This window comes from Dysidea avara, chromosome 3 (genome assembly GCF_963678975.1).
Source record: "Dysidea avara chromosome 3, odDysAvar1.4, whole genome shotgun sequence".
In the NCBI taxonomy this organism is placed as follows: Eukaryota; Metazoa; Porifera; class Demospongiae; order Dictyoceratida; family Dysideidae; genus Dysidea; species Dysidea avara.
In genome coordinates this window covers 976,124-1,002,182 of record NC_089274.1, presented here as the reverse complement: position 1 = coordinate 1,002,182, position 26,059 = coordinate 976,124, and the positions used below count along the sequence as shown (strand labels likewise).

Genomic DNA, 26,059 nt, shown 5'->3' with positions numbered 1-26,059 from the left:
AAAGATCAGTCGGTGGAGGAGCAGTGGCAGACATTAAAAGAGTGCATTATGACTTCTGCTGATGCAGCTGTTGGACGTGCTAAGAAGAAGCAGCCAGATTGGTTTATTGATGCTACAGATATACTAACACCCCTGCTGGATGACAAGGCTAGAGCTCGTCAAAGATATTTACAGTTGCAGAGTTCTTCTGCTAAGCGTAAATTCCGACTATTCCAGAGGTTGGTGAAAAGGGCTGTGGATGAGGCTAAGGAGACATAGACTAGTAAGGTGATCAGTGATGCTGAGCATAGTCGAGATGGGAAACTGAGATGGGATTGTATTAAGAAGTTGCAGGCAGCCTTTCATGGAAGACAGCCTGCTCGTTCTGTCAGACTTAGAAAACAAGATGGTAGCTTAAGTACAGGACCTGAAGAGCTTAAACAGCTTTGGTATGGACATTTTAGCTGAGTACTGAATGTAACCAGCCAGTGTGATCAAGAATTAATTGATGAAATGCCATCCTGGGAAACGATGCATGTCTTGATGATCCCCCTACCTCTGATGAACTGGTAGCTGTTATGGAGAAAATGAAAAAGGGGAAGGCTGGAGGGAGGACTGGAGGGAGGACTGGTATCTTACCTGAATTAATACTTTGTGGAGGTCCAGAAATACAGCACAGATTATTGGTGTTAATGAAGGAGGTATGGAAGGCAGGATGTGTAGTTCAGGACCGGAAAGATGCAGAAATTGCTCCCATACCTAAGAAAGGAGATCTTAGGAATTGTGATAACTGGAGGAGAATCAGTTTGTTGGATGTGGTTGGAAAGTTGTTTGGACGTATACTGCAAGATAGGCTGCCAAAAAGGTCCTCCCTGAGTCTCAGTGTGGCTTCCATAAAGGAAGGTGGTGTGCAGATATGATTTTTACAGCTAGGCAGTTATTTGAGAAGAGCAGAGAACATGATGACTCTACTTACGCTCTTTGTTGACCTTTGCAAGGTATACGACTCAGTACCTAGAGAGACCTTGTTGCAGGTATTACAGAAGTATTGTGTTCCTCCAGTGATGTTGGCACTGATCAGGTCATGTCATGATGGCATGACTGCTGTGGTGAGGGTCAGTGATGGCACCACTGGTGATACTAACGTTAGGAATGGGCTGAGACAAGAATGCACCATGGCGCCGGTTTTGTTCAATTTGTATTTTGCAGCAATGGCTGCTTGTTGGAGGAGTCACTGTGAAGTATAAGATAGGAAGGGAGCTGGTAGGAGATAGAACAGTTAAGCAAAGCTTGAGGATACAGAAATTACAGAGTCAAAGTTTGCAGATGATACAGCATTGTATGCAGTCACTAGACAAGGGGTGGAGAGAGTAGCTGTGACCTTTGTAACAACAGCAGCAGGATGGGGACTTACTGTTATGACATCTAAGGAACTAGCTAGTCAGTTTGGAAGGAATGAGAACATGGCTGATATTATTGGGAGATATTGATGTAGGTGACTAGGGTATTTGGCATGGATGGATAATTATAGAATACCTTGAGCTGATTAAATCCTACCCAAGACATGGCCCTAAGAAACGATGGAGAGATCTGGCAGTGATGGATGTAAGGACACTTGGGATTGAGGAAGATTGGTTCGAGGTTGCTCAAGATAGACAGCAATGGTCAACAATTTGTGAGCAGACCCATTTTTCTGTTGATGTTGGGGAGGCCTGTGCTGCTAACACACCCTCTCTAACTCAAAAGTTTTACTTGTACATGTGGACGTACCTTTAAGCGTTCTGGAGACCTGACAAGACATAAACGCTTTTGTGGCAGATATCATCTAGATCATGGAAGCCTGGGACCCTCACTGTCCCTGTGGAAGGACCTTACGTAGGAAGCAGGATCTCACCAGGCATTCATGTTTTGCAAGGCAATGTAACCCTGACCCACTAGTCATCTTATCCAGGGGTTTCCCTGCAATCATCTATGGATGGGCAGCTACAGGCTACAGCTCTGTGTGTGTGTGCGCGCGCGTGTGTATTTGTGTGTGTGTGTGTGTGTGCGTGTGTGTGTGTGTGTGTGTGTGTGTGTGTGTGTGTGTGTGTGTGTGTGTGTGTGTGTGTGTAGTTGAATGTGTAATAACATACTGTTTGAGGGTGTTGGTTACGGGGCAATGTTTTCAGCCGATCATCTTGAGTACTATCAGTCAAGGATTGTTGTCGCTGCTGGATTAGTACTTGTTCCAAGTTAGTATCACTTGGGGACACAGGTAGTCGAGGATCAATAAACGTTGTGATCTTGTGGCGATGGTTGATGAAGAAAGCCTGCAAGGAGCAAAGTGGTAATGATAGATGCATGTGTAACAATGTGAAAGGTTATCTTTCTCAATATGCAATATATTTACAAAGTGGACCTTCATCATCAGAACACAGTTTAGTCACAAAAGTGCTCAGACAAGTTAATTTGTTCATATAAATGACCTTTATAAGAGTTCCATTCAACTACTCTAATAGAACATCACTTGGTAGGGACAAATATTCTAATAGAACAATTCTTCGGGGTCACACTTAATAGTAGGATTCACTGATTTTAGTGTTTTCTGCCAAAACATGTACATCTATCCAGTAACTGCTGTTCTCCATAAGTGATGCAACAACCAGCTACTCCAGTAATAACAAGTGATATGTGTCTCATGAAATTGGAAAATTTGATTCAGGATCATAGAAACAAGGGAGGTCATGTATACCTGCAGATATACTAGTGGACATATAACCTAATTCAGTATAACTGGCCATGACTGAACTCAATGATTAAATGTCCACTAGTATACACGATGGGCAGAACATAGCAAAACAGAATAGGTTACTATTGTCGGAATGCTTGTTCAGTCACACAATGTCTAATACCATTCTTGCCTTTGAAGGAGTATGTATTGATTTACCTATGCAATCACTAAAAAAAACCCGTTTGGATTTGATTAGCCAAGCTGTTGTGAAGTAAAAGTAAGGATGGTTTTTTGGTAGTACTAGCGTACTGTATTGTAAGGAGATAGCATTGGAAAAAATCAATAAAATGTTATGTGCTAGGTATTTAAAGTACAAAAAGAAGCGAAATCCACACAAACACAGCCTAGCTGTATTAATAAGGGTGTGGCTTTAAATAGCCTGTGTGAGACAAAATCAAAGGTGGCGGCCATTAAATGGCTGCAATGATGTTAATGCTATCATTAACACATCTCATGGCCTTGATCTCACAACTTTTGTCACCCAGGTTATTAAAGACCGCACCCTTTTTAAATATTTGTATGGAATAAATATTATGATCTCATACTATCACATAGACAGCGACCACACACACACAAGCTAATGTGTAATCAGCTGATATAGTGTATCAGATTTAACCTGAATACGTAGTTATCAGATTTTACTGAGTTAGAAATCAGAAATTTGATAATAATTCGAGAATAGTTGATTAAATGTACATTAAATAGGTACGTTCAGCCTAATGGTCAACTGTTAAAATAGTATGTCTATAGTATGTTCACAATGAGCTGAATCCTCAAAAACATTTAATAACTCATGGATGCAATTACACACGATCTTGAAATTTGGCTCATTTGTAGTACTGCTTGACCCGCTAAAAATATTTCAAATCTCTTTGTTCAAATGTTTGACATAATATTTACGGCCAATCAAAATTTTCACAATACAGTTTCTATGGGGAAGCCATATAAGTACACTGTCCATTATAGCCCTTTCCCAGACTTGTAATGGAGCCAAACCATATGTTGACACCTTTACTGTTACCAATAATCATCTGGTTGGCTGAAATGTTCACTCTGTTGAGAAAAAAATCCACTTTTAATTTTTAGCTGTTTTTCAGGATTCAGCTCAACGTGAACATACTATAGTAGTGTCACGATGCTCACACTAAATAGTTAACACTCAAGGGTATTCCCCCACCTTTCCTTCCCTGCTCAGTTTTCGTTCCCATCCATCCGGCAGGTCAGCTGTAGTATCAGCAAATGTGTTTAGCATAGCAACCAAGTGACGACTATATTGGTACCTATAACACAACAGTGAAATACACTTCCCCAGGGAGGGGGGGGGGGGGGGGTTACATACTTCAGGAAGAGAGCAGGATCTTTCCTAATCCGTTGAACAAGTTCCATAATTGCTCTGTTGGCAAAGAATTCTTGTGCTGCTGTCTGTATATTACCAAATTGTATTTACACTGTATTTATAATTACTACACTCACTCCAGCATTAGTCATGTATTTGTATAAATCCTTCCTAGTAAGAAATTGCAAGGCAGGTGTGTCCCTTAATTGGTCAAATTCTTTGTCTTTATGTTTCTTCTCCTTCACTTCAGTAACTGACAATGATACAGTCTTCTCATCTTTAGCAGGATATGATAAACTTCTTGTAGCAGCTGATAATCTATGTTCACTATCTCTACGAAGGTTCTCCATGGAGTTAGTTCTGACTATTTGACTGTCTGAGCTAATTTCTGTCATAGTTCGTGGATGGAATGATTCCACAGTTTGAGGTGGACAAAAATCCGTGTGGTCATCCACACTAACTTCTCTTGATGGCGGCTCTTTAAGTGACTGTATGGTGACAGCTGATACTGACTCTGATAAAAACTTGTGATTTTGTCCATTTATCTGGTCACTGTTCTGACGAGTATATACTGTTAGACTTTGTGTAAATCTTTTCTTCTCTTTATTAGAAGGGACTCTAAGGCTAGTACCTCTTCTCATCTCAGACACATTGCGGTACCTGCGTATGTCACAGTATCCCCCTAGGGGTCAGCACAACACAACACATTACCTTCGATATAACTGTTTCCTTCTTTGCTCCAGATCCATTGTGTTTGCTGGAACATACACACCACAAAATGCAGACATATCTTTTCTGTATTTGACCAGTCAACAACTGTGGCTACTATAACTTTCTGCAAGGAAAACCCTGCGCCTACTATTAAAGTATGACTACTATCTGAAGGTGGCTACTACAGGCTTGTGTGGCAGTAGCCTGTGACAATTATACAGATTCAAGAATGACTGACCATCCTTTAATATTATTATTCATTTTAACTTCTCCCAAAAATGCTTCAAATGTGTGTTATTCAGATACAAGCCATGGCTCTTATCTAAGGGTGGCTCCTATGACTAGGTTGTGGAGCGGCTACTATCCAGGGACAGCTATTATACGAGCCACTGCTATTAACCGGTAAAATACGGTATACACAGACATACACACATACAGACATATACAATATATTTCCACACCTCTTTTGAAGGAGCTGAATACTTTGGAGGCCTTCACTGAATCATCTACATCGTCATCTTGATCTTTAGATTCCAGTTCAGCCATTTCACGATCAGCTTGAGCAGAACTGTCTCTATCCAACATCAAACTGGCCTCCATGTCATTGCTACTGTGGGACTGTGTGTTTGCTTGGTAACTTCCACTTGCAACAATCGTGTTATCCTTGCTTGCTTGTTTAAGAGCCTCCTTCTTTGCTCTATGTTTCCTTTGAATTGTTGAGTACCGTCTTCGACTGTGTGACAGGGTGCGTCGGATGTGTTCGTAACGTTTAAAATTATCATCATCATCGTCATCATCAGAACCAGCTCGTTGTTCCCGGATAGCATCAACACTCGATGTTGATGAATTAGAGTTACGATGTCTCCCGTGGTGTACCTTAACAGTGTTACTGGTAGCAATCACTTTCCTGGAGTTGTCCCACAACTTGAAACATAAACTATAACACTCAGCTAAAGGACAACATACAAGATTTTGTAAATGAAACAGTTTAGAAGCCTCACAAGTTACAGCATGTAATTTCAACAACCTAACCAGCAACCTGCTAAACTGTCATTACACGAATCACTTGGCATTACACTTAAACAGCCAAAGTCATGACTCAGTTTCATCACCATTTGACTAATATGGATAAGTCACTTGACTGAGCTAGTGGCCATGTATGGTCATCATTATCTTAACAACTTAAGTGATTACCATTACAACATACACTATTATGGCTTCATTAAACATGTTGTGTTACATCATCAAACATAACTTGTGTTGAAGTTTTATATGGTCATTTTCACCATGTCATATTGATGGTCCAACTGAAGAGGGTCATTTTCTCTACTTTCAAAATAGAATTTTTTGTAACTAATAATTTCCTGGCTGCCCTACAAGTCGAGAATTCGTGCTGTAGCATCATGTGACTGATAATCATATGTTGAAAATTAAAAATATTATTTAGTTTGTAAAATGATTTCAGGTACATTTTAGTAAACCAACTGCACTAAAACTCTCCAACCTTCTCCACCTAATACCAAGAGTACATACTACTCTATTATTATGTACTCTTGCTAATACCGATCATGAATCACAATAATTCACCATTGTCACTCTAAATCATCAGTCGAGTGATTACAATCAAGAATACTCTTGATACAGCCATTTTAAGGACTATGGCAACACGTTAGGAATAGTGTGGAGGATAACACAGACATGAGTGTTAAACTGTCGATGGTCAAAAATTTAAGTCAAAGCATTAGTAACAAAATGTGCGTTCATTTCTCTTAAAATACAAATAGGTCTGTTGCATGTTTCAATGACAGATTGCCTACCATATGGCTATAATTTTCTTTTTAAAATTTTAAAGTTGAGTTTTTCACAAAACATGCACAAGGGAGATTCAGTGAGAATGTTGTCTTGACAATATTTCTAGACAAACACTAATAGCTAGTGTCACAATAGCTACACACGAGCTCACCTTGTAGGATGATGGCTCGATGAAGTGTCCACATTAGTATCCTCTCTTCACACATCGTCGATGACAACTCTCTCTTCTCCAAACACAACGACAAATCATCTGCACTACCTGTAGTGACACAAGTTTAGTTGCTGTACTACTGGTGGTAGTGAGTTACAGTAACACACAAACAAACACACAATGAAAAGGAGATAGCAACAGATATAGCAAAAAACCATCTCACACCTACTGGTAGTTACAGCTCTTACACAATAATCAAAAGTTATCATTCCTGAAAGTGTCAGTAACATAAAGTGGTTGGTAGTGTTCTTAATGTTTAAGATATTAAGTATTCATGGTGAGTTGATAATAGTTAGAAAAATAGTTGAAGTGCTTGGAGGCAAACATTTCTTGTAACTGGGGACAAATCTACAAAACCTCTTCTGGTTTGCATTTATGATAACGCAATTGTGTTGGGCAAAGGAAGGAGGGGGGGGGGGGGGAGGATTAATAACATAATTATGTGATTTCCAATTTTTTAAGTGAGCCTGACACATCACTCAACGTGCAGCGTATCTACATGATCTGCCTTTACAATGTCATGTCAGGAATGAGGAAGAGCAACACGGCAACAACATGTGGTGTGGTATACCACTCTACCAGGGATGTTGTCCAGAATACGTTGACTTGTTTAACATAACTGGAAAACAGGCAACTACAGAAAAATAATATCATATCATTGAGCAAATGTAATGACACTACTTGTTGTAACTTCAATATCAATAAAGGATAGCCTTCAGATCAATATCAACCGATCAAAGGATGACCTATAGTCACCAACTTTGCTAGTACATGATTGATTGATTAACCTCCTGTTCTCGGCTAAGATAGCCAGGAGTATGTAAACAACTTACAATACATATAGCTAAATTACAAGCGTAGTTACACACAAACTACCTACAATAATGCACACATATTATACATACATACATACACACAGCTTATATACATACATACATACACACGTTATAATACATACATATACGTTAACTGTAATCTGGCATCAAGCCAAGAAGATAATTCTTAACAATATTGTTAAACAACTGATAGTCCATGTCATCGTGAAATTCTGATGGCAAAGAATTCCACCACGTTATTCCCTTACATCTAAAGCTTCTCTGTGAAAAGGTTGTATAATAGTGGATAATATTTGCTGAATTTGTACTTTGTCTAGTTAAATAATGATTTTTTTCTTTCTTAAATTCTATGGGTGGTTCAAGTTAGAGGGCTGACTGATAAAGACAATGATGATACACGTATATTATTGTTGAGAACTTTACTGAAGATAACCACTTAACTGCTTGGTGAGAAGAAGTGTGGTCATGTTTATGGAGATCACACGAAATTCTAACTGCTCTGTTCTGCATTTGCTGTAAACGTTGTGTTTAGAAATTGTAATTGGTATGAGTAATTGTAACAGAACAGCAAACATATTTTATGATATCATCAACACAGGAAGACAATAGAAATACGATCATGAGAAGTAATTTGATCACATTGTTTCCTTTTCAGTTTTTGCTTGGCAGTAGTTGTCCCCACCAGTTGATCAGACCTCTTGATCAGAATATAATAGCTAGACATGTGTTGATCACAGTCATGATTTCCTTATTAGAGCTAGGAAAGCTACTCAGAAATCAGATAACCTATTCAACCACAACACCCCAGTATCAATACCTAGTATTGTGGTACAGTGTTGGAATCCTCAAAACTCTTCCATTTAGTCACTCCAACACAATACACAATCCATATTTGTTGTGAATGACAATGGCATCATCATTATTAGCTACCACCAGGGGCCTATACCTGTTAGTCAAATTTCTCTGAATTGAGCTAATGGCATGAGCCATAGCAGCTGGGATATGGGGCTCCCTTTGAAAACCACATTGAAGTAAGCTTGGTTCAGTGCCACCAATGTCATCATGTAAAATTGCCAAGCCTCTCTAGGTAAGCGGGTAAGAAACTTACAGCTACTCACACTACACAGAAGCCACCCTACAACACGTTGATAGGATGCATGGAAGCCACACTCCCTCACACTTCAAGATGGTGTCTAGTGTCGGACATTATACAACAGACAAGCGTAACACGACATGACACACACTATCGCTTTGTACAACACATCGATTAAAGAACAACTCGCTACATGATTGTAACAACTTGTTAACAACGAGGATTACATTCATCACTGCCTGAGGTACACTGTTACATATACGTTACCTGTAGGGAACAATCCGATGTAGCTGTGCTCAACTACTCCACCCGACCACTTGATACATACTCGACCGCCGACTTCAGCTAGTTTGGGCTCCACGGATAACTCTACCACTAGCTCGCCCCCCGCCATATCAAAAATTATAACTGTTTTATGTTATCAGCTAACGCGACAAGTTCGCTTAACACCTAGCTCCTAACGTTATGACCTCCGCTATATCTATACTTCTTCTTCGAATAAACCTGCGTGGGAGATGCACGTGAGCACACTGAAGAATGTAATGTGGGATTTAGTTCAGTCACGTGAGGCTCACTCGGGAGCGAGCAGCGATGCAAGTTGAAGTGGATTACGTCAGTGTGGGATGTAATCGGACGCCTCAGGCGGCGGATTGGTATGACGATCACACGTTAGCTTATGGTGCAGCCAACTCGGTAGCACTGGCCCAAGTATCCGAGGTTAGTAAATGTGAGATGATTGTGTACACGGAGCTATCACGTGACTTTAAAGGACGGATCAAAAACGGCGCGCGCTTTTGCAACCTTGCATGGTCACAAGGATCATGTGAACTGTGTGACGTGGATCAGGTTTCGTGGTAGAACCAAACCAACAAAAGGTAATAATTAAGCTACTCAAAACTGAGTGATTTGATTGGTTACGATACAGAATGTCCTCAGGGTGAGTTTTTGTCAGGATCAGTGGACAAGACAATAGGGGTGTGGTGTAGGGATGCAGCCCATCAGGTACATTTGTCATGATAATGGTGAGGTAATATGATGTACCAATAGTACAGGATTGGTCAGATTTTGGAAGGACACACCTCCAGTGTGACAGCATTAGCTGCCACTTACGTCACAACTGACACAGTTTGCACTGTCGTAGCTTCAGCTTCATCAGACTCCACAGTAATTATATGGCTTCGTGATACTCCAACTGGTGAGAAACGGTAACGTGGTTGTGTACAAAGTTATTGTGAAATTTCAGCTCTTGACAATATCTCATACAATCATTAGGGACATCGAAGGTGTGGGGGAAATCTGTGATATAATATAACCCAAAAACCTGCTGCGATTTTTCCTCACAATGACATGACAGTATTGGTTGGGTAAAACCAAGCCCAAAAGTGTCTTCAGATCGACCCGAAACATTTCTGTCAAGTTGCTACAGAATTTTTTTTTTAAATTATTCAACGGAATTTTCTACTGCCTGCCTGCCTGCCTGCCTGCCTGCCTGCCTGTCTGATGCCTTCAGTCAAGCGTAGCGGAAAACTGGCTACAGGTATAGCCCTAATTCTTTTGCAGAAACGCTTCTAGTTCGCTTAAGAAAAAACCTTTGGTATATTGATAAACATACAATGCTTGTGCTATTGTCTTACCTTTTATCCTTCTTTACCATGGCCATCAGTCAAGGTTCTACCGCTGAGTGTTAATAGACTACAGTACGGCTTCCATCTACCAGTGTATATTGCATCAAACTATTCGAATACATGTGGTCGCTGGTTGCACCAAACTATTTGAACACACGCGTATGTGATTCGCTGTTGATATCGATCAGTGAGAGCAACTCGCGGCGAACTATATAGCAATGTGTTAGTCAATAAATATAGTTTTAGTAACAATGTTAAACTGAGTCAGGTCATGGTCCCGCTTTACAGATTATTCAGGTCTGACCCCACGTGTTAAATTAAATGTGGACATGTTACTACATGTCATAACGTAGCCCTACTTCTTTCATGAGCTATGCCAACTTACGTAAACTACTGTTTGTACACATATGGTAGCCACGCCCATTCATCAATCTGTAGGTATGTACGAATCCACGTCCATTGTCTGCAGGCTTATGTAGAGCCACGCCCACTGATCAGTTGTTATTGTGTGAGTCATAATCTAGTATAATAGTGCTGTGATCAACTCTTAAAATATTATGACTTATTTTGTGAAAAGCAGGCTATTTAGTGGTCATGAGCTTGCAAAAAAGCTTCACAAACAAGTATAAGAAAAAATTAGGAATTTTAAATTAGAGTAGGGACAATGTATAGTGCTGCAATAAAAAGTACTGAAACAAGCTGGATCAGAGTAGTACGTAATGTCCAAATACTGTAAAACAATAAGAAGTGAATATCCCTACTGTGCTACACTCTTTTTGCAGCACTATACACTGTCCCTACTCTAATTTAAAATTCCTAATTTTTTCTTATACTTGTTGTAATGCATTTTGAGTTTCTGTTGATAAGGTGATGTGTGAGATGGAGCTTGTTCATTAAATGGGTGAATTGAAAATTGTATTTGTTAATGGAGAACACCTTTAAAATTCATCCTAGAAACATCCTATACGACAAAAATCACCTTTATGGAACAACATTGTTAGCTAAGTTAAGTAATCATTAAGTCTCCAGTTTGTTAGGTTAGGATAATCCAAAGGCTGCAGCACATGTTGCTATCAGACCTTCAGTGCTGGACTCTGTAAAGTACTAATAAGAATATTAACATCAAATACAGCATTAAAAACAAGAAAACACAGGCAGCCGGATATAGAATTTTAAAAAATTACCAAAACTCGAATTTTTGTCTGCCTGCCTGCCTGCCTGCCTGCCTGCCTGCCTGCCTGCCTGCCTGCCTGCCTGCCTGCCTGCCTGCCTGCCTGCCTGCCTGCCTGCCTGCCTGCCTGCCTGCCTGCCTGCCTGCCTGCCTGCCTGCCTGCCTGCCTGCCTGCCTGCCTGCCTGCCTGCCTGCCTGCCTGCCTGCCTGCCTGACCACAGTCACAAGACTGGAGGCCAAATGAAGCAGCGCACGGCAATGATTTTACACCACAATAACAAACTCACCAGTAGGATATGCCTTTTGGGATTCCGATGAGTGTGAGCCTTCTGCACCTTGTCTTTCCTTTATCTTCAATCAAACTGTTCTTCGTCCTTCATGCAATGAAACCATATTGAGGCATTGATTTTCTATTAGATGCCACAAACTTATTTAAGTGATTACGCTCGGTAGATACTTGTAACTTCACGAAAGGTTACTATTAACGTGATCTTAATTGATTAATAACGATCGATCACTGATTATTGGTCTAGCTGTATTGCTAGCACAATGAAAATATGAAATAGTTACGCACCCCCTGGCTGACTTAAGATACTCTAATACAGCAGTCACCCTAATAGAACAGTCACACGTGTATAGCTGTATGTTATTAAAAAAAGAAAAAAAAAACCAACAAACTAGTATATTAAAATTATAATTCAAATGCAATAAAAATTAAAGTGAATGATGGTATTACAGCTTAGGAAATCCCTACTTTGGTATTGGAACACAATAATTGTTACAACATGCCAATGTAGGGATTTTCCCCGTGAGCTATGCTGTAATACCATCATTCATATCTTGTTTCACTACTTTTTATTGCTTGGATCCCTACTTCATAGTACCTTATAGCAGGACCTTGGTTATCTAACTAATCACTCTACAGATCTACAAATCTATAATGACAGTGAGTGTACTATATCACTACAACTATCATCCATACACAGGCCAGTTCATCCTCAAGCAGAAGATCTCATTTGGTCGAGGGTTTGTGTTAACACTTGACTGGTATATACTACCAGAGTGTAATGGTATGTTATTATGTGATGTCAATAACTGGATCATGTGATGTTACTAACTGGATCATGTGATGTTACTAACTGGACCATGTGATATGTAGTTCCTCTACTGGTGTGTGGTGGGGATGACAACAAGTTACATTTGTTTGTGTCTTCTGATGACAAGGTGTGTGTGATGTGGTGTAGACAGGATTGATTGTGGGTGTTAGTATTGTAGAGTGTTAGCATTATCAGGTCATGAGGACTGGATCAGGGGAGTACATGTTGTGCAAGAAGGTCTGTAATGTACTAGTACAGTGTTGTAGTATACTAGTATAGTGTTGTAGTATACTAGTATAGTGTGTAGTATACTAGTATAGTGTGTAGTATACTAGTATAGTGTTGTAGTATACTAGTATAGTGTTGTAGTATACTGATATAGTGTTTTAGTATACTGGTATAGTGTTGTAGTATACTGGTATAGTGTTGTAGTATACTGGTATAGTGTTGTAGTATACTGGTATAGTGTTGTAGTAATGTTGTAGTATACTAGTACAGTGTTGTAGTATACTGGTATAGTATAGTGTTGTAGTATACTGGTATAGTGTTGTATTATACTGGTATAGTGTTGTAGTATACTGGTATAGTGTTGTAGTATACTGTAGTATACTGGTATAGTGTTGTAGTATACTAGTATAGTGTTGTGTATTTAATTGTACTTTGTGTGTGAGGTTCAAAGTGCTGATAAGTACACAACAGTACAGTTGTGTGGATAATTGGGCAAATACAGTACAGTCACAACCACACTCAGACAGCATGATTGATCACATCCATGACATCATAAATCACTAAAACTAGCCAGACTAATAGTTGGTTGTATGACTAGAAATAGATTATATGAACACTTACTGAATTATCTGATCACTGAAAATTGTAGCTGATTAAGCACTCATCACTCCAAGCGATGACTGGGAAGTACAATTTAACAACTAGCCATTATGTACAGTATGTTACCATTTGTTTTTTATTGTAATTTCACGTAGTTTTGTTCTTACTCTCGCTCTTACTGTGTTCCTAGGATTAGTAACAACACCCCTAGGGTTAGAAAACTGCCCCTAGGACTAGAAACAGTGCTCTTAGGATTAGGAACAGTGCCCTTAGGATTAGGAACAGTGCCCTTAGGATTAGGATTGGATTAGGAAAAGTGCTTTAGGATTAGGAAGAGGTGCGAGTAGGATTATAACGTTTTAAAACATTAGGTTAGGGTTAGGTATGGGTTAGATTTACATTTGTGACATTTAAATATGGCAAAAATATAAAGAACTGGCATTGAGCACCAGTAGTACAGCGGTTAGGAATACTGCTCTTCAGGCTGGAGGTCTGTGGTTCAAGTGCCCATTGTGACAACTTTTTGTTTTGTTTTTTGTACCCTTTGGTGTCATATATTTTTTCTAAGTGTGTTGTGTGTGTATGTGTGTGTGTGTGTGTGTGTGTGTGTGTGTGTGTGTGTGTGTGTGTGTGTGTGTGTGTGTGTGTGTGTGTGTAGTGCGTGTGTGTAGTGTGTGTGTGTTGTGTAGTGTGTGTTGTGTAGTGTGTGTTGTGTGTGTGTGTTGTGTGTGTTGTGTAGGCGTTAGCCACACATGACCCACCCTCTCCTCTCCAGACACTGGCCACATTTTGATAGCTTCCTGTGGTCAGGACATGTTTGTCCGTGTGTGGCGCCTGAGTCACGAGGTTGCTAAGGAACCAACAAGTAAAGGTGATGATGATCTGAAAGTGAAGAAAGATTCCTTCCTTGTCACTAGTCAGGGTAAGTCTGGTTCAAAGGACTCTTTCATAAAAGGATACTTTATATATGCTAGGTGTATAGTCCTCTTCTACAGCTTATAATAGCACTATGATTGAATTATAGAACTTTATCAACAGAAGCTGATTAATGGTGCCAGAATTGGTGGCTGTTAGCTATCTCTAGAAGACTTAACAGTTTCTGAAAATTTTCTTGTCATTTCACCACTGGTATACATGCACATGTACAGTAGACTAGAATACTAGAAATTTGTAGAGATGAAGTTTTGCTGTTACTGTATATAAAGAATACTTGAAAATGGTCATTCCATCCTTTGTGTTTTCTTTAATGTATGTGTTCTATACCTGGTCTGTTATGTATAGGTAGACAATTCAAATATGTCGTTGGCTTGGAGACTGTGTTACTTGGTCATGAGGACTGGGTGTATAGTGTGCGATGGCAGCCACCTTCAACCACCAGTAAGTAACTGTGTGTAACCGTTACCCTTTGTGTGTGTCTCTGTGTGTAACTGTTACCCTTTGTGTATGAGTTTGTGTAGTGTGTCCGTCCTTCTGTCTGTCCCTAATGTTGTCACCACAGACATTCAACCACTGCGGCTCCTATCCTCTTCTATGGACAAGACTATGATACTATGGCAACCTGATGCAGACACAGGTGTGTGGCTGGAGCAGGTGAGCTAGTATGACCTCATAAGTAGGTGTGGCTGCTACCTTCCACAGGTTAGGGTTGGTGAGGTGGGAGGGAACACACTCGGCTTATATGGAGCCATTTTCTCTCCCACTGGCAACCAAATTTTATCACATGGTTACCAAGGAGCATTCCACTTGTGGAGGAGTGTCAGTAACAATGACACCAAGGTATGTCACTATATATAGTAGTAATAGTAGTATATTCTTCTTATTTGGTAATGTTAGGGTGCTGAAGTGTGGGAGCCTTGGGTGATAGTTGGCGGCCATTTTGGTCCGGTAGTAGACATTGCCTGGGAGCCACACGATGGACATTATTTAGTATCAGTTAGCAGTGACCAAACTGCTAGACTGCATGCTGTGTGGAAACAACTGGACAAGACTGATAAGGTATAGATTCAGTAACTTAAATAATATCACCTAATTTGGTAACATCAGGATAGTTGGTGTGAAATTGGTCGACCTCAGATACATGGATATGATATGCACTGTGTTGCCATAGTTACACCTTACCTGTATGTATCAGGAGCAGAAGAAAAGGTGTGTATTAATTTGAGAGCCTTAATTATTTGTCCTTATTAGGTGCTCAGAGTGTTCCAAAGTCCCGCCAGTTTCATAGAGTCATTAGCAACTATCTCTGGTGCTGACATCACTAAGGTGTGTTGGATTGGGTACACTGCCTGGTCCATTTTATTACCATATTAGGAAGTGTCAGAACTACCATTGGGAGCTAACGTTCCTCCCCTGGGGCTGTCCAATAAGGCAGTGTACACTGGTATGTGTGGCTGTGTTGTGTAGAGTGATGTGTCACGCATGCAGTGGCTAATTTATGTCAATATTTCTGAGTGGTCAATAAGAAAAGCTCGGTTTATGGTACTCCAAGCTTCTCTGCAATAGTGTACATGGCACAGTTAGATATCAGTGTTGATAATGGGTAGATGTATACAATAATGATTTGATACATTGCTACAGGTGCTGTATCAGGTAAAAGCAGGAGCTTATGAGCCGCCGAAGGTGCCTTCAGTGGCTCATAAGCTCTTGGTAAAAGCAACCACCATTTGTACACATTTATGCTGGGTGGGACCTAAGCATAAATCACAGTAGGAATAATTCTTTGCTGTGCTGGTTTTTATCCTGCAAAATATAGTAGAACTGGTAAATTGTTACTAACACAAAAGTCAAGGAACTTCCTTTAATCACATGAACAAAGTGGACACCACTAAACTGCTAAGTGTGAATTATATTCTGTATGAAATATATGACCAAGAAAACACTTATTGTACTCTATTATAGCAGTCAGTACATCTAATAGAGCAATCTTGTAGCAGTCTGTCCTGATAGCATCATATAGTATGTATACCATGGTTTCCTGAAATTGGTTTGGAAAAAAAACGTTTGTCTGTGTGTCGGTATGTCTGTTCAACATCCACATGAGCAAAAAGCTTTGAGCTACAGAAAATAAACCTTCATTCAATATATATAAAAGCTGTTTACGTACTGTATTAAAGGTTAGCTTCCTGTTTCATGGTGTTTACTTGTCCAGTTGCTGAAACTATTTGAAACAGTTCAGTAGGGTAGCATACATGATGTTACAGGCATATAACAAACTGGACAACAACCTTGTGAACTACCAGGAATGGCATATCCTTTTGAGAAAGGGGCGTGCCCCCTCTGTACTAGTCTCGCATAGCCACACCACTACCTTTTCTTTTGTGTGGTTGAGTAGGAAAAGTACTTTTCTCTCCCACACTCAAAAGAAAAGGTAGTGGTCTGGCTACAATGAGACTACCAATTGTATGCCAACGAAATTTAAGGGCAGCTTTGTGTACAGAATTTACATATGAAAACACGCAGCAGCGGAGGAAGTAGTTGATATGAGGGGGGGCTCTGCTGGGCTGACCCAGACTTATTTCTGTAGTTTGGTAAGGTGAGACCAAAAAAAAAAAAGGTCACAACCAACTGACAAGAGTTTCCCCCCTCTTCTAGCTGATAAACTACATAAAATTCCTTACATAGCTCTCTACACACTGACTACTTTATTAGAGTGACTGCTCTATTAGAGTATCTCGATCTTTATCACGGTTTTCAGCCCCACTCCAAGAAAGATAATTTCGGTGTGATATTATTCTGAGGGGGGGGGGGGGGGGCTTCAGCCCCCTAGCCCCCCCTTCCGCCGCCTATGAAAACACGATAGATAAACTATAAAACAGTTGAGAAGATACTTCTATGCATAATTTGTGATTTGCTCCAGTTGTGCTTCCTTAGCAATGTAATTTGTGAATTACGAAATAAGTGGTGAATTACAAAATACATACAATTTTAATGTACCGCATGTATTACTATTACAAAACAAGGTGATAAGTAAATGAATAGCATGTTGTGTGTTAATTTGTTGTGTGTTAATTTGTTGTGTGTTAATTTGTTGTGTGTTAATTTGCTAGTGCATTTAAGTTTAGAAATGAAGTAGAAACCCAAGCAATAAAAAAAGTAGTGAAACAAGAGAATGAAGTAGTTCTGTGGGAAGATCCCTACATTGGAATGCACTAGTTTGTTCAGTTTATTATAAGATATATTCTATAGATGATATGCATACCATAAACTTTCTAATAAACACGTGACTCTTTTACATGTCACAACAGTGACTGAATGCATTCTGGTCTATGGGGAAAAAGTACGAATCACTTCATTGCGTCTACAGTAGACCAGATACGGACAATTCTTCCACAGCAACAAATTCCTCTAACTAGAAAGTAATGTGTTGCAATTGAGAAGCCGTACCTGTAGCTCTAGTGATGAGTTACATTCACTGCCCATACTTTTGTATGGGATTTGCGAGAATCAGTCACCGTTGAGATTCGGCACTATGCAAGCCCTTTTCTTTCGAATAATTTAGTGTGCATATCATCTACTGGAAATTTTGAACATGATTGTTATATTAGAGTGACTGCTTTATTAGAGTATCTTGAGTGGTCCTCAGCCAACTGGACTATAAGTGATGTTTAAGGGGCGTGGTCTTTTCACATCTTGTTTTTCACCATGCTACCAATAAGAAGCTTGTATTTAATGATCAATCACTATAAGATGGCTAGATCATAAAGGGGTGTGTCACTCAATTGTTATTGGTCTAGGTCTGGATCGTAAAAGGTCTGGTACAGTGTCTGCCGACTGTCTACCCAGTAATATCTTAACAAAACAGAGTGAGTATTTAAAATAAATTTTTGGCATCTAAATAAGGGAAAGTGTCAGTATAGAAAATTAATACCTCGATAATGGTCTTGTAGCATCAAGAAGAAGACCAGCATGATTGAAGATAAAAGGAAAGACAAGGCACAGAGGCCAAACACTCATCAGAACTCAAAAAGGTACATGCTACTGGTGAGTTTGACAGTGTGGCAGGTGATCATATGATATAGCTTCTAGCCTTGGCAGGTAGTATATGGCAGGCAAACTAAAATTCAGATTTTGGTGATTAAAAGAAGACTGTATTCGCATGTGTATGATATTTAACGCTATGACATTAAGACTATTCCGTTAAGGTGTTTTTGCCGCTTAAGATATTTAGAGGCAGCATTTTGAGGGGCATGCATCATTTTGGGGATCCCCCTTATCATACAGCACTATTGTACTGTATATAGTATGTTCGCGTTGAGCTGAATCCTCAAAAACATTTAATAAATCATGGATGCAATTACATATGATCTTGAAAGTTGGCTCATTTGCAGTACTGCTTGATCCGCTAAAAATATTTCAAAGTCTTGTTGTTCAAATGTTTGACATAATATTTACGGCCATTCAAAATTTTCACAATACATTTCCTATGGAGAAGCCATATAAGTACAGTGTCCATTAGAGCCCTTTCCCAAACTTGTAATGGAGCCAAACCATACGTGCCTGTTGTTGACACCTTTGCTGTTACCATTAATCATGTGGTTGGCAGAAATGTTAACTTTGTTGAGAAAAAATCCACTTTTAATTTTTAGCTGTTTTTCAGGGTTCAGCTCAACGTGAACATACTATAGTAGGGACCACAAAGATCTGAGCATGGCCCATGATCAAACATCACCCAAAAACCAGCTTCACTTTTCCCTGATGATGAGGCAGTATTGGTTAGGGAAAACTAAGCCCAAACAAACCTTCAGATTGACCCGAAATGCTTTCAACAAGTTGCTATGGAATTTTTATTAAAAAATTATTAAATGGAATATTCTAGTGACTTACTGACTGACTGATGCCTTCAGACAAGTGTAACTCAATAATGGCTATAGCTGTGGGCTTGATTTTTTTCACTGTTTGATGTTGTTGCAGCCAGGCACGTGCCTTTTGGCATACCGCAGTGCGTACAATGCATTCTTCATGGACTTACCAGTGTCCTCCTTTGTGTCCCATTCATCTTTGCTGACAGCGAAAGGTGTCAATTCGGTAGTAGCGTGTGATGGTTTCCCTTCGTAACAGAAATCATCTGTATTTTTCATAGTGGCTACTTTGATTACAGAGGTGCTTTTCGAATTCGAAAATTTCTTGATTCATACTGCTGTGTAGCAGGTTGAACATAGCTGACAACGAAGCGTAATTGATACTTCACTTTTCAGACAATAATTGATATAACTGGGGCGCGTGGCACCTTTTCTTTTGATGCGGTATGTGTGGGTTCATCAGTCATAATAATTTTGTTTTACTAAAAAGTTAACAAACAAGTACACAGAAAAATTTGGAATTTTCAACTAGAGTAGGGACCATAGCACATCAATAAAAAGTACTGAAACAAGTTGGAGTGGTGTATTAAATCACAGTAAAACAATAAGAAGTGTTATATCCCTAATGTGCATTTCCATTATGGTATCTTGAGCACAGTAGGGATATAACACTTCTTATTGTTTTACTGTGATTTAATATCATGCACCACTCCAGCTTGTTTCAGTACTTTTTATCGATGTACTATGGTCCCTACTCTAGTCAAAAAAAATTTTGTGTACTTGTGGTATAGAGTTGAGAGGTAGTATTTACTGGAGGCCTGGTTTTAGAAGTAGCACAGATTATTCTGTCACCCTTTATATCTTCAATTCTTGAGCAACAGTAGTAGTAGTAGTAGAGTACTTGATGATTCCAGTGTCTTGTTTGTAGGCAACTCTTGTGTTAGCTAACTAAGTTCACTATAAGCTTTTATTACAACTAATTAATATCTTGATAGAGCTAAACATTGATTTTACAGTGTTAGGAAATATAGTATTGTGCTTAAAAGTGTAGAGTGAAATAAAGAAGAGGAGTGAAATAGGTTACTAACCACATGGCATTTTTGGTCTGTAATTAGGACAATGTAATATCTGATCTCATTTCTTACAGGAGATCAAACCAATAAGGATTCATCGTATTCTGTTAGGACTAACATCTTCACTGAACCTGAAGTGGCCTTATTTGAGCCTGTCTCTCTAAAAGGTGGTCGTCATGGTAACTGTGATTATGTGATGTTAGATGGCTTGTCTTAGTTCCTCCATTTGAGGATCACCTGATCCAGAACACATTGTGGCCAGAGGTGCAGAAATTGTAAGGCTTTCATTGTGCACAGACACACACACTATACACATCACATGCACGCACGCGCACACACACACACACTACACACACACTACATACACACACCTCTTCCTCTCCACTACTGTAAAGGTCTACAGGTGTATGAAGAGGCTCAAGACATTGCCTTGTCAGTCTTGCACTTGTGAACAGTTAATCCTCCTTTACTGTGGAACCAATGGTGACACAATGAACATTTAATGGCCTCTTATTGTTCTTTAACTGGCAGTGATCTTTCTGCCAAACATTTGTGTCGTTTCAGGTCACTAAACCAGTTAAAAGATCTTTACTCTAAAACCATCTTCCACTAATAGAACACTGTGGAGCACCTTGTTGTTGGTGCAATTGCATTTATGTCCTGCTCCCTACAGAAGGTCCTGCTCCCTACAGAAGGTCCTGCTCCCTACAGAAGGTCCTGCTCCCTACAGAAGGTCCTGCTCCCTACAGAAGGTCCTGCTGCATACTGTTTACTGCACTGCTGGTAAAGCTACTCTCAAATGATGTTGACTGCTGCACATCTTTTCATTATATAGATTGTCCCACTGATCTCTGTGAAGTGCCGAGATGTACCAAGTATCCAATAGCTCAGCCGTCTTAAGGTCTGCCTTCTCCATATCTTTTGCATCCCATCAGGTGGTCGTTTCTTGGGCAACCATCCAAACAATGTTCTCTTAGGGGTCCTGTGTTCTTCCATTCTTGTTAAATGTCCCAGCCACTCCAACCCTCATCTAATCAGCTTCTCAGTGATGGTCTCAGAATCACCCCACATCTGACGAATTGTCTCCAAACTGATATGCTGCTCCCACTACTTCTTCCTGCTTATCCCAAGAATGTTCCTAATACATCGATGGTGAAAACGGTTCAGATGAACAAGGTGTTTCTTATGCAGTACTCTCTTCCATACATAACAATGTTCACTGATGAGGTAGGTACATGTTCTGTGATATTATGTTAGTTGGATTCATTTCATGACAGTTAGTACAGCAAGATCACCCAAGACCAGCTGCAGTAGAGTGATGTGCTGTAATGGTCTCTACCACATTGTCTACAAACTGACACTCATCAATATTGAGTTCCTCCACCCCACTGGTAGATCTACGGAACAGCTGTTGGTCATAATTCCTACACCCTCTACTGTATTGACACTAGAATATATTGTTGGGGGCAATAGTACATCCTGTCTCAAGCCATTGTCACATCAATTCCCTCTAATAACTCTCATCTGAGCAGTCATGTTCTTATGAAAAGACCTCACAACGTTTATCAATACTTCCTGTACTCCAAGTTTCCCAAGCACCTTCCAAAGAGCTTCACGTGGCATTGAATTGTAAGCCTATCTTAAATTAAACGAATATGAAATCTACTTTGTCTGATGTTCCACAGCTTTCTCTGACACTTGCCCAATAATAAATTATCATTACAGCCCTGCTGAAACCACACTGGAGCAAGCTCTTGTAACTGGTTCTAAACAATTCTAGCTACCACCTTGCCAACCACCTCTAACAAATAAATCCCTCTCCAGTTATCACAACGCTTCAAATTTTCCTTCTTGGAGATGGTATCAAGATGACATCAACCCATTCTTGTGGGACCAGTTGTTCCTTCCACACAGTTCTAAGTGAGCCACAAAACACTTCATTATTAGTCCCCATCTTCACCATCTCAAGTAAGATCTCTGAGCTACTAGGAGCCTTCCTGTTCTTCACGCATGTGCGTGCATGCGTGCGTGCCACACACACTACACACACATTACTGTATTCATGTACTCATTAACTTCTCACAGATGATATTTTGCTTTACTGTAAATTATGTGGAGTAACTATCTCATCTCTTAGGTATGGTCACGGATATGAGGTGTTCTGTGTAGCAGCCAGTCCTGATGGCACGCTGGTAGCATCAGCCAGTAAGGTAAAACCACACTAGACTAGGAATATATAGTGAACCTTCAGTTGTCTTCAAATGACAGTTTTATTAGTGTAGTGAGTGGCTTATATTATGGGATCATCCGGTCCAGCATTTTCACAAGACTACAGAGAGAGTGTGTGTGGGGAATGTTGGTCTAATAGTAGCTTCATGTAAAGCAATAGTTTATAATAAATTAGGGCTAAGGCATAATTAGAATATTTAAGATAGTAGAAGCTGAATTGCAGCTGGTGTCTGAATGATTGTTTCAGTACACGAGATTATCAACATTCACAGTGAGGAAAACCAAAAATACATAACGTCAACATGTAGTACACTTTTGGGTACAGTAGGAGGGAGGGAGGTAGTTGTAGGAGATTCACACATGCCGGCATGTACTATACTCTAAGTCACATGATCAAGATTACATCATAATCAATGACATAATATAAATACACAGTCGGTCATACTACAGTAGTAAAGAGTACTCTCTGTATGCTTGTGAAAATTATATTGCTGAGGTGATTCTGTGTACAACTTCAGAGTTATGTACAAAGATCGAGGTACTCTAATAGAACAGTCACCCTAGTATAGCTATTCTAGAAATCTGCCTCATGTTCAATTTCAGAGTGTATTTAGTGGTTACTATATCAAGACACCTTAATACAATAATTGATCGACTACTGAAATCACTCAGGGTATTTGAACATTTTGTCCACCATTTTATTTCTTTTATCTCCTTGTTAATGTGTGTTGTTGTAGGCTGCCAAACAAGAGCATGCATCAATTAGAATATGGGATGTGTCGTCATGGACTCAGCAGGGCCTTCTAACTCACCACACGCTGACAGTCACACAATTGTGTTTCTCTCATAATGGAACAATGTTATTGGCTGTATCTAGGGACCGGTGCTGGTCACTATGGAAATGCGATGACAGCAAAGACAAAGGTTAGTAAATATAACAAAACCTTAGTTACCTTACTATGAAAGTGACTGTTCTATTAGAGTATTTAGCCAATTAAGTGTATTCTCTATTAGAGTATTTGTGACTAGTTCACAGCCAGTGTTTGGGTAGTACTTTCATTTGATCTTTGAATTTGTTTTGTAAAATATCATGATTTGTAAATTTTCAGTGCAATAATATAAGACATGTGTCTGTGAAATGCTATCCCATAGGGAACTGTGAGAAGGCTTAAAGCCTGTGAATAGAACACAGAAAAAAATCCCAGACCTAGTGGTGACTTGATCCCCAGCAATGTGCGTCTAGGCATGCTCCAAAGGAGCCACAACAGCCGGGATCTGAAATTTTCTCTGTGTTCAACCTTTACTTAAACATCAACTTCTTGCCAATAAATGGTTTTATCTGTGAATGTGATACTTAATATTAGTTTTAATATTGTATATTCAACAGCCAAGGCTCTCTCCCCCCTAACTAAACAAAATTACTTTAATAGAACAGTCACCATCTACAGCTTCTAAGGGCTGTCTCTACTCCATCCACCTAGCCTCCCCATAGCTGCCCCAGTATCCCTACCAAATTTTAACTGTTAGTGTACAGGAAATTCTTTGATGTTTGGGGATGAGATGCATTCATTGTGTTGTGTGTGCATTAGGCACTAATTATGTGTAATATTATTTTTTCAGAGTTATTCTCATTGGCTGCCAGTTTGGACCCCAAGTCTCGGCACCACAGCCGGATCATCTGGTCATGTAGCTGGTCACATGATGACCGGTGTTTTGTGACTGCATCCAGAGATAAGAAGGTGATGAGAGACTATCTGCTTATTCTTGTACTATTCATGTTATCATAATTTGCACAACCGTTGTCATCAAAGTCAATGCTGTCACATGAAAACAAGCCAATTATATTGAGATTTGAATGGCTATACTTAAATTTGATTGGCTTTCAGTCAAATCCATAAAAATTTGTGATTACGGTAGTGAAATCCATGATATTGTCATGAATATAACCCACTAAATGGTGCTCGTGTGAGATCACATGATCATTTATTTCATGGTTGTACTGCAGGTTCACATCTGGAGTAACCATGGTAACCAGAGTGATGGTCAAGATTGTGGGGGTGGGTGGAAACCTACAGTAAAGCCATTGGAATGCAGTGATGCAGCCACTACAGTGGACTTTGCTCCATGTAGTCATGGCAACAAGTGAGGAATTAACACACTTACCAATCTCTAACTATTACTAATCTCACTTAGTTACTTGTTAGCAGTTGGTCAAGATGATGGTATGATAATGTTGTGTGTGTTTGACTGGAACGACATCATTGTGATCAGGAGATTTGAGAAATTGTATCCTTTACAATAACACTACCATATATGGAGTACACATAAGGGACATGATGACTAGTCTGGTGCTGCCAACCCTATTTAGGCACTTACAAGCGCCCTGAAAATAGGGGTGACCAAGATACTCTAATAAAACAATCAGTGTTCAGTCAGTATGTTAAATTTGCCCTAGCTGGATTTTTGTGGAGGCATGCCCCCAGTCCCCCTCTATAGAATTTACACTTCACATAGTACTATCCCCCTTAACTCTTCTGCCTTCAATGTAGAGAAAAACACTAGATTGTTAGTCACAACAGGTCTGGCTCTATATATATTTGAAAGGTTGTCCATTGTAGGCCATGCAAGAAGTTGTGTACTGTTCAAGATAAAGCTTCTCTCCTATGTAAGGGTAATTCCTTAGCTGTCATGTAGCTGGTGTCATACATCTACTGTAAAGAGGTTGGCATGGCAACCACAGTCATCAAAGAGTCCACCATCCCATAATAGACTAGCAACATGTGGTAGTGATGGTTGTATTAGGGTGTTCTCTGTCATCACTGAAGTTCCTGCTGATTAAAACTATCACGTGATCATTATGAGCTTTAGTGTTGACTTCGCGCACTCACAGCAGCTACCAGACTCACTGCAGTGGGAGGGCCGCTCAACCTCGCATAGTATCAAAGACGGGGTGGGGCTACTGGTGCAGCCAGCTGATAAGACTGACTTCTGGCGGATAACTTACTATGACCCTCCATTTGTGAAACACGATGGTGTCACTCTGACCTGCAAGGCTCCGACTAGTATAAACACTTGGAGCATAGAGACGGAGTTCAGTCTCAAGGCGGTACACCAGTTCGACCAGGCTGGCATAATTGTAAAAATTGATTCTGAACGATGGATGAAAACTGGAATAGAATACGTGGACGGAATTCCGCGGATGAGTGCCGTCGTCACGAATCACTATAGTGATTGGTCCACACAGTCCTGGGGAGGTGATAGTTCTCATGTTAGAGTGCGCGTTAGTAAGATAAGGGACAGCTTAGTCGCTGAATACTACCGTAATGACCAGTGGGTGTTCATGCGTATAGCCCATCTGGACGGTGTTGATTCTCCGGATACTACCGTGTCTGCTGGTGTGTACACGTGCGCCCCCACCAAGGCTGGAATGACTACAATCTTCCATCAGATGAAATTCCTGGACACTGTGGCATTTGATCATAAAAATTAA

General features: G+C 39.9%; 3 protein-coding genes across 3 annotated transcripts in view; 2 read left to right on the top strand and 1 right to left on the bottom strand.

Moving 5' to 3' along the window:
- Positions 1-9,420, bottom strand: part of LOC136248729 (E3 ubiquitin-protein ligase HECW2-like) — a 21,104-nt gene extending 11,684 nt beyond the window's left edge. Inside the window, exons 1-8 of the mRNA XM_066040518.1 lie at positions 9,016-9,420; positions 6,760-6,867; positions 5,258-5,746; positions 4,797-4,842; positions 4,223-4,745; positions 4,089-4,171; positions 3,927-4,029; positions 2,112-2,288 (exon numbers count right to left, since the gene is read on the bottom strand). Of these exons, the coding sequence (XP_065896590.1) occupies positions 2,112-2,288; positions 3,927-4,029; positions 4,089-4,171; positions 4,223-4,745; positions 4,797-4,842; positions 5,258-5,746; positions 6,760-6,867; positions 9,016-9,142 (1,656 nt within the window). The 5' untranslated portion in view covers positions 9,143-9,420. The remainder of the gene's footprint in view (positions 1-2,111; positions 2,289-3,926; positions 4,030-4,088; positions 4,172-4,222; positions 4,746-4,796; positions 4,843-5,257; positions 5,747-6,759; positions 6,868-9,015) is intronic.
- On the top strand, positions 9,266-25,430 carry LOC136248730 (elongator complex protein 2-like). The gene is made up of 23 exons (XM_066040519.1): positions 9,266-9,465; positions 9,518-9,623; positions 9,674-9,750; positions 9,796-9,943; positions 12,531-12,614; positions 12,704-12,768; positions 12,812-12,878; positions 14,245-14,391; positions 14,751-14,846; positions 14,968-15,059; positions 15,108-15,245; positions 15,303-15,464; positions 15,513-15,614; positions 15,657-15,731; positions 15,780-15,849; positions 20,415-20,507; positions 20,558-20,615; positions 22,478-22,550; positions 23,307-23,493; positions 24,190-24,308; positions 24,575-24,711; positions 24,763-24,855; positions 25,264-25,430. Exons 1-23 carry the CDS (start codon positions 9,340-9,342, stop codon positions 25,406-25,408), a joined length of 2,460 nt encoding a protein of 819 aa, XP_065896591.1. The 5' UTR covers positions 9,266-9,339; the 3' UTR covers positions 25,409-25,430.
- Positions 25,427-26,059, top strand: LOC136251633 (uncharacterized). Its single transcript, XM_066044089.1, has one exon. It carries the CDS (start codon positions 25,427-25,429, stop codon positions 26,057-26,059), a length of 633 nt encoding a protein of 210 aa, XP_065900161.1.

Coding starts and splice junctions, on each gene's coding strand:
- LOC136248730 (XM_066040519.1), top strand. CDS start 9,340: ATGCAAGTTGAAGTGGATTACGTCAGTGTGGGATGTAATCGGACGCCT. Junction 9,624..9,673: donor TAGAACCAAACCAACAAAAG/GTAATAATTAAG, acceptor GTTACGATACAG/AATGTCCTCAGGGTGAGTTT. Junction 23,494..24,189: donor CGATGACAGCAAAGACAAAG/GTTAGTAAATAT, acceptor TTATTTTTTCAG/AGTTATTCTCATTGGCTGCC.
- LOC136251633 (XM_066044089.1), top strand. CDS start 25,427: ATGAGCTTTAGTGTTGACTTCGCGCACTCACAGCAGCTACCAGACTCA.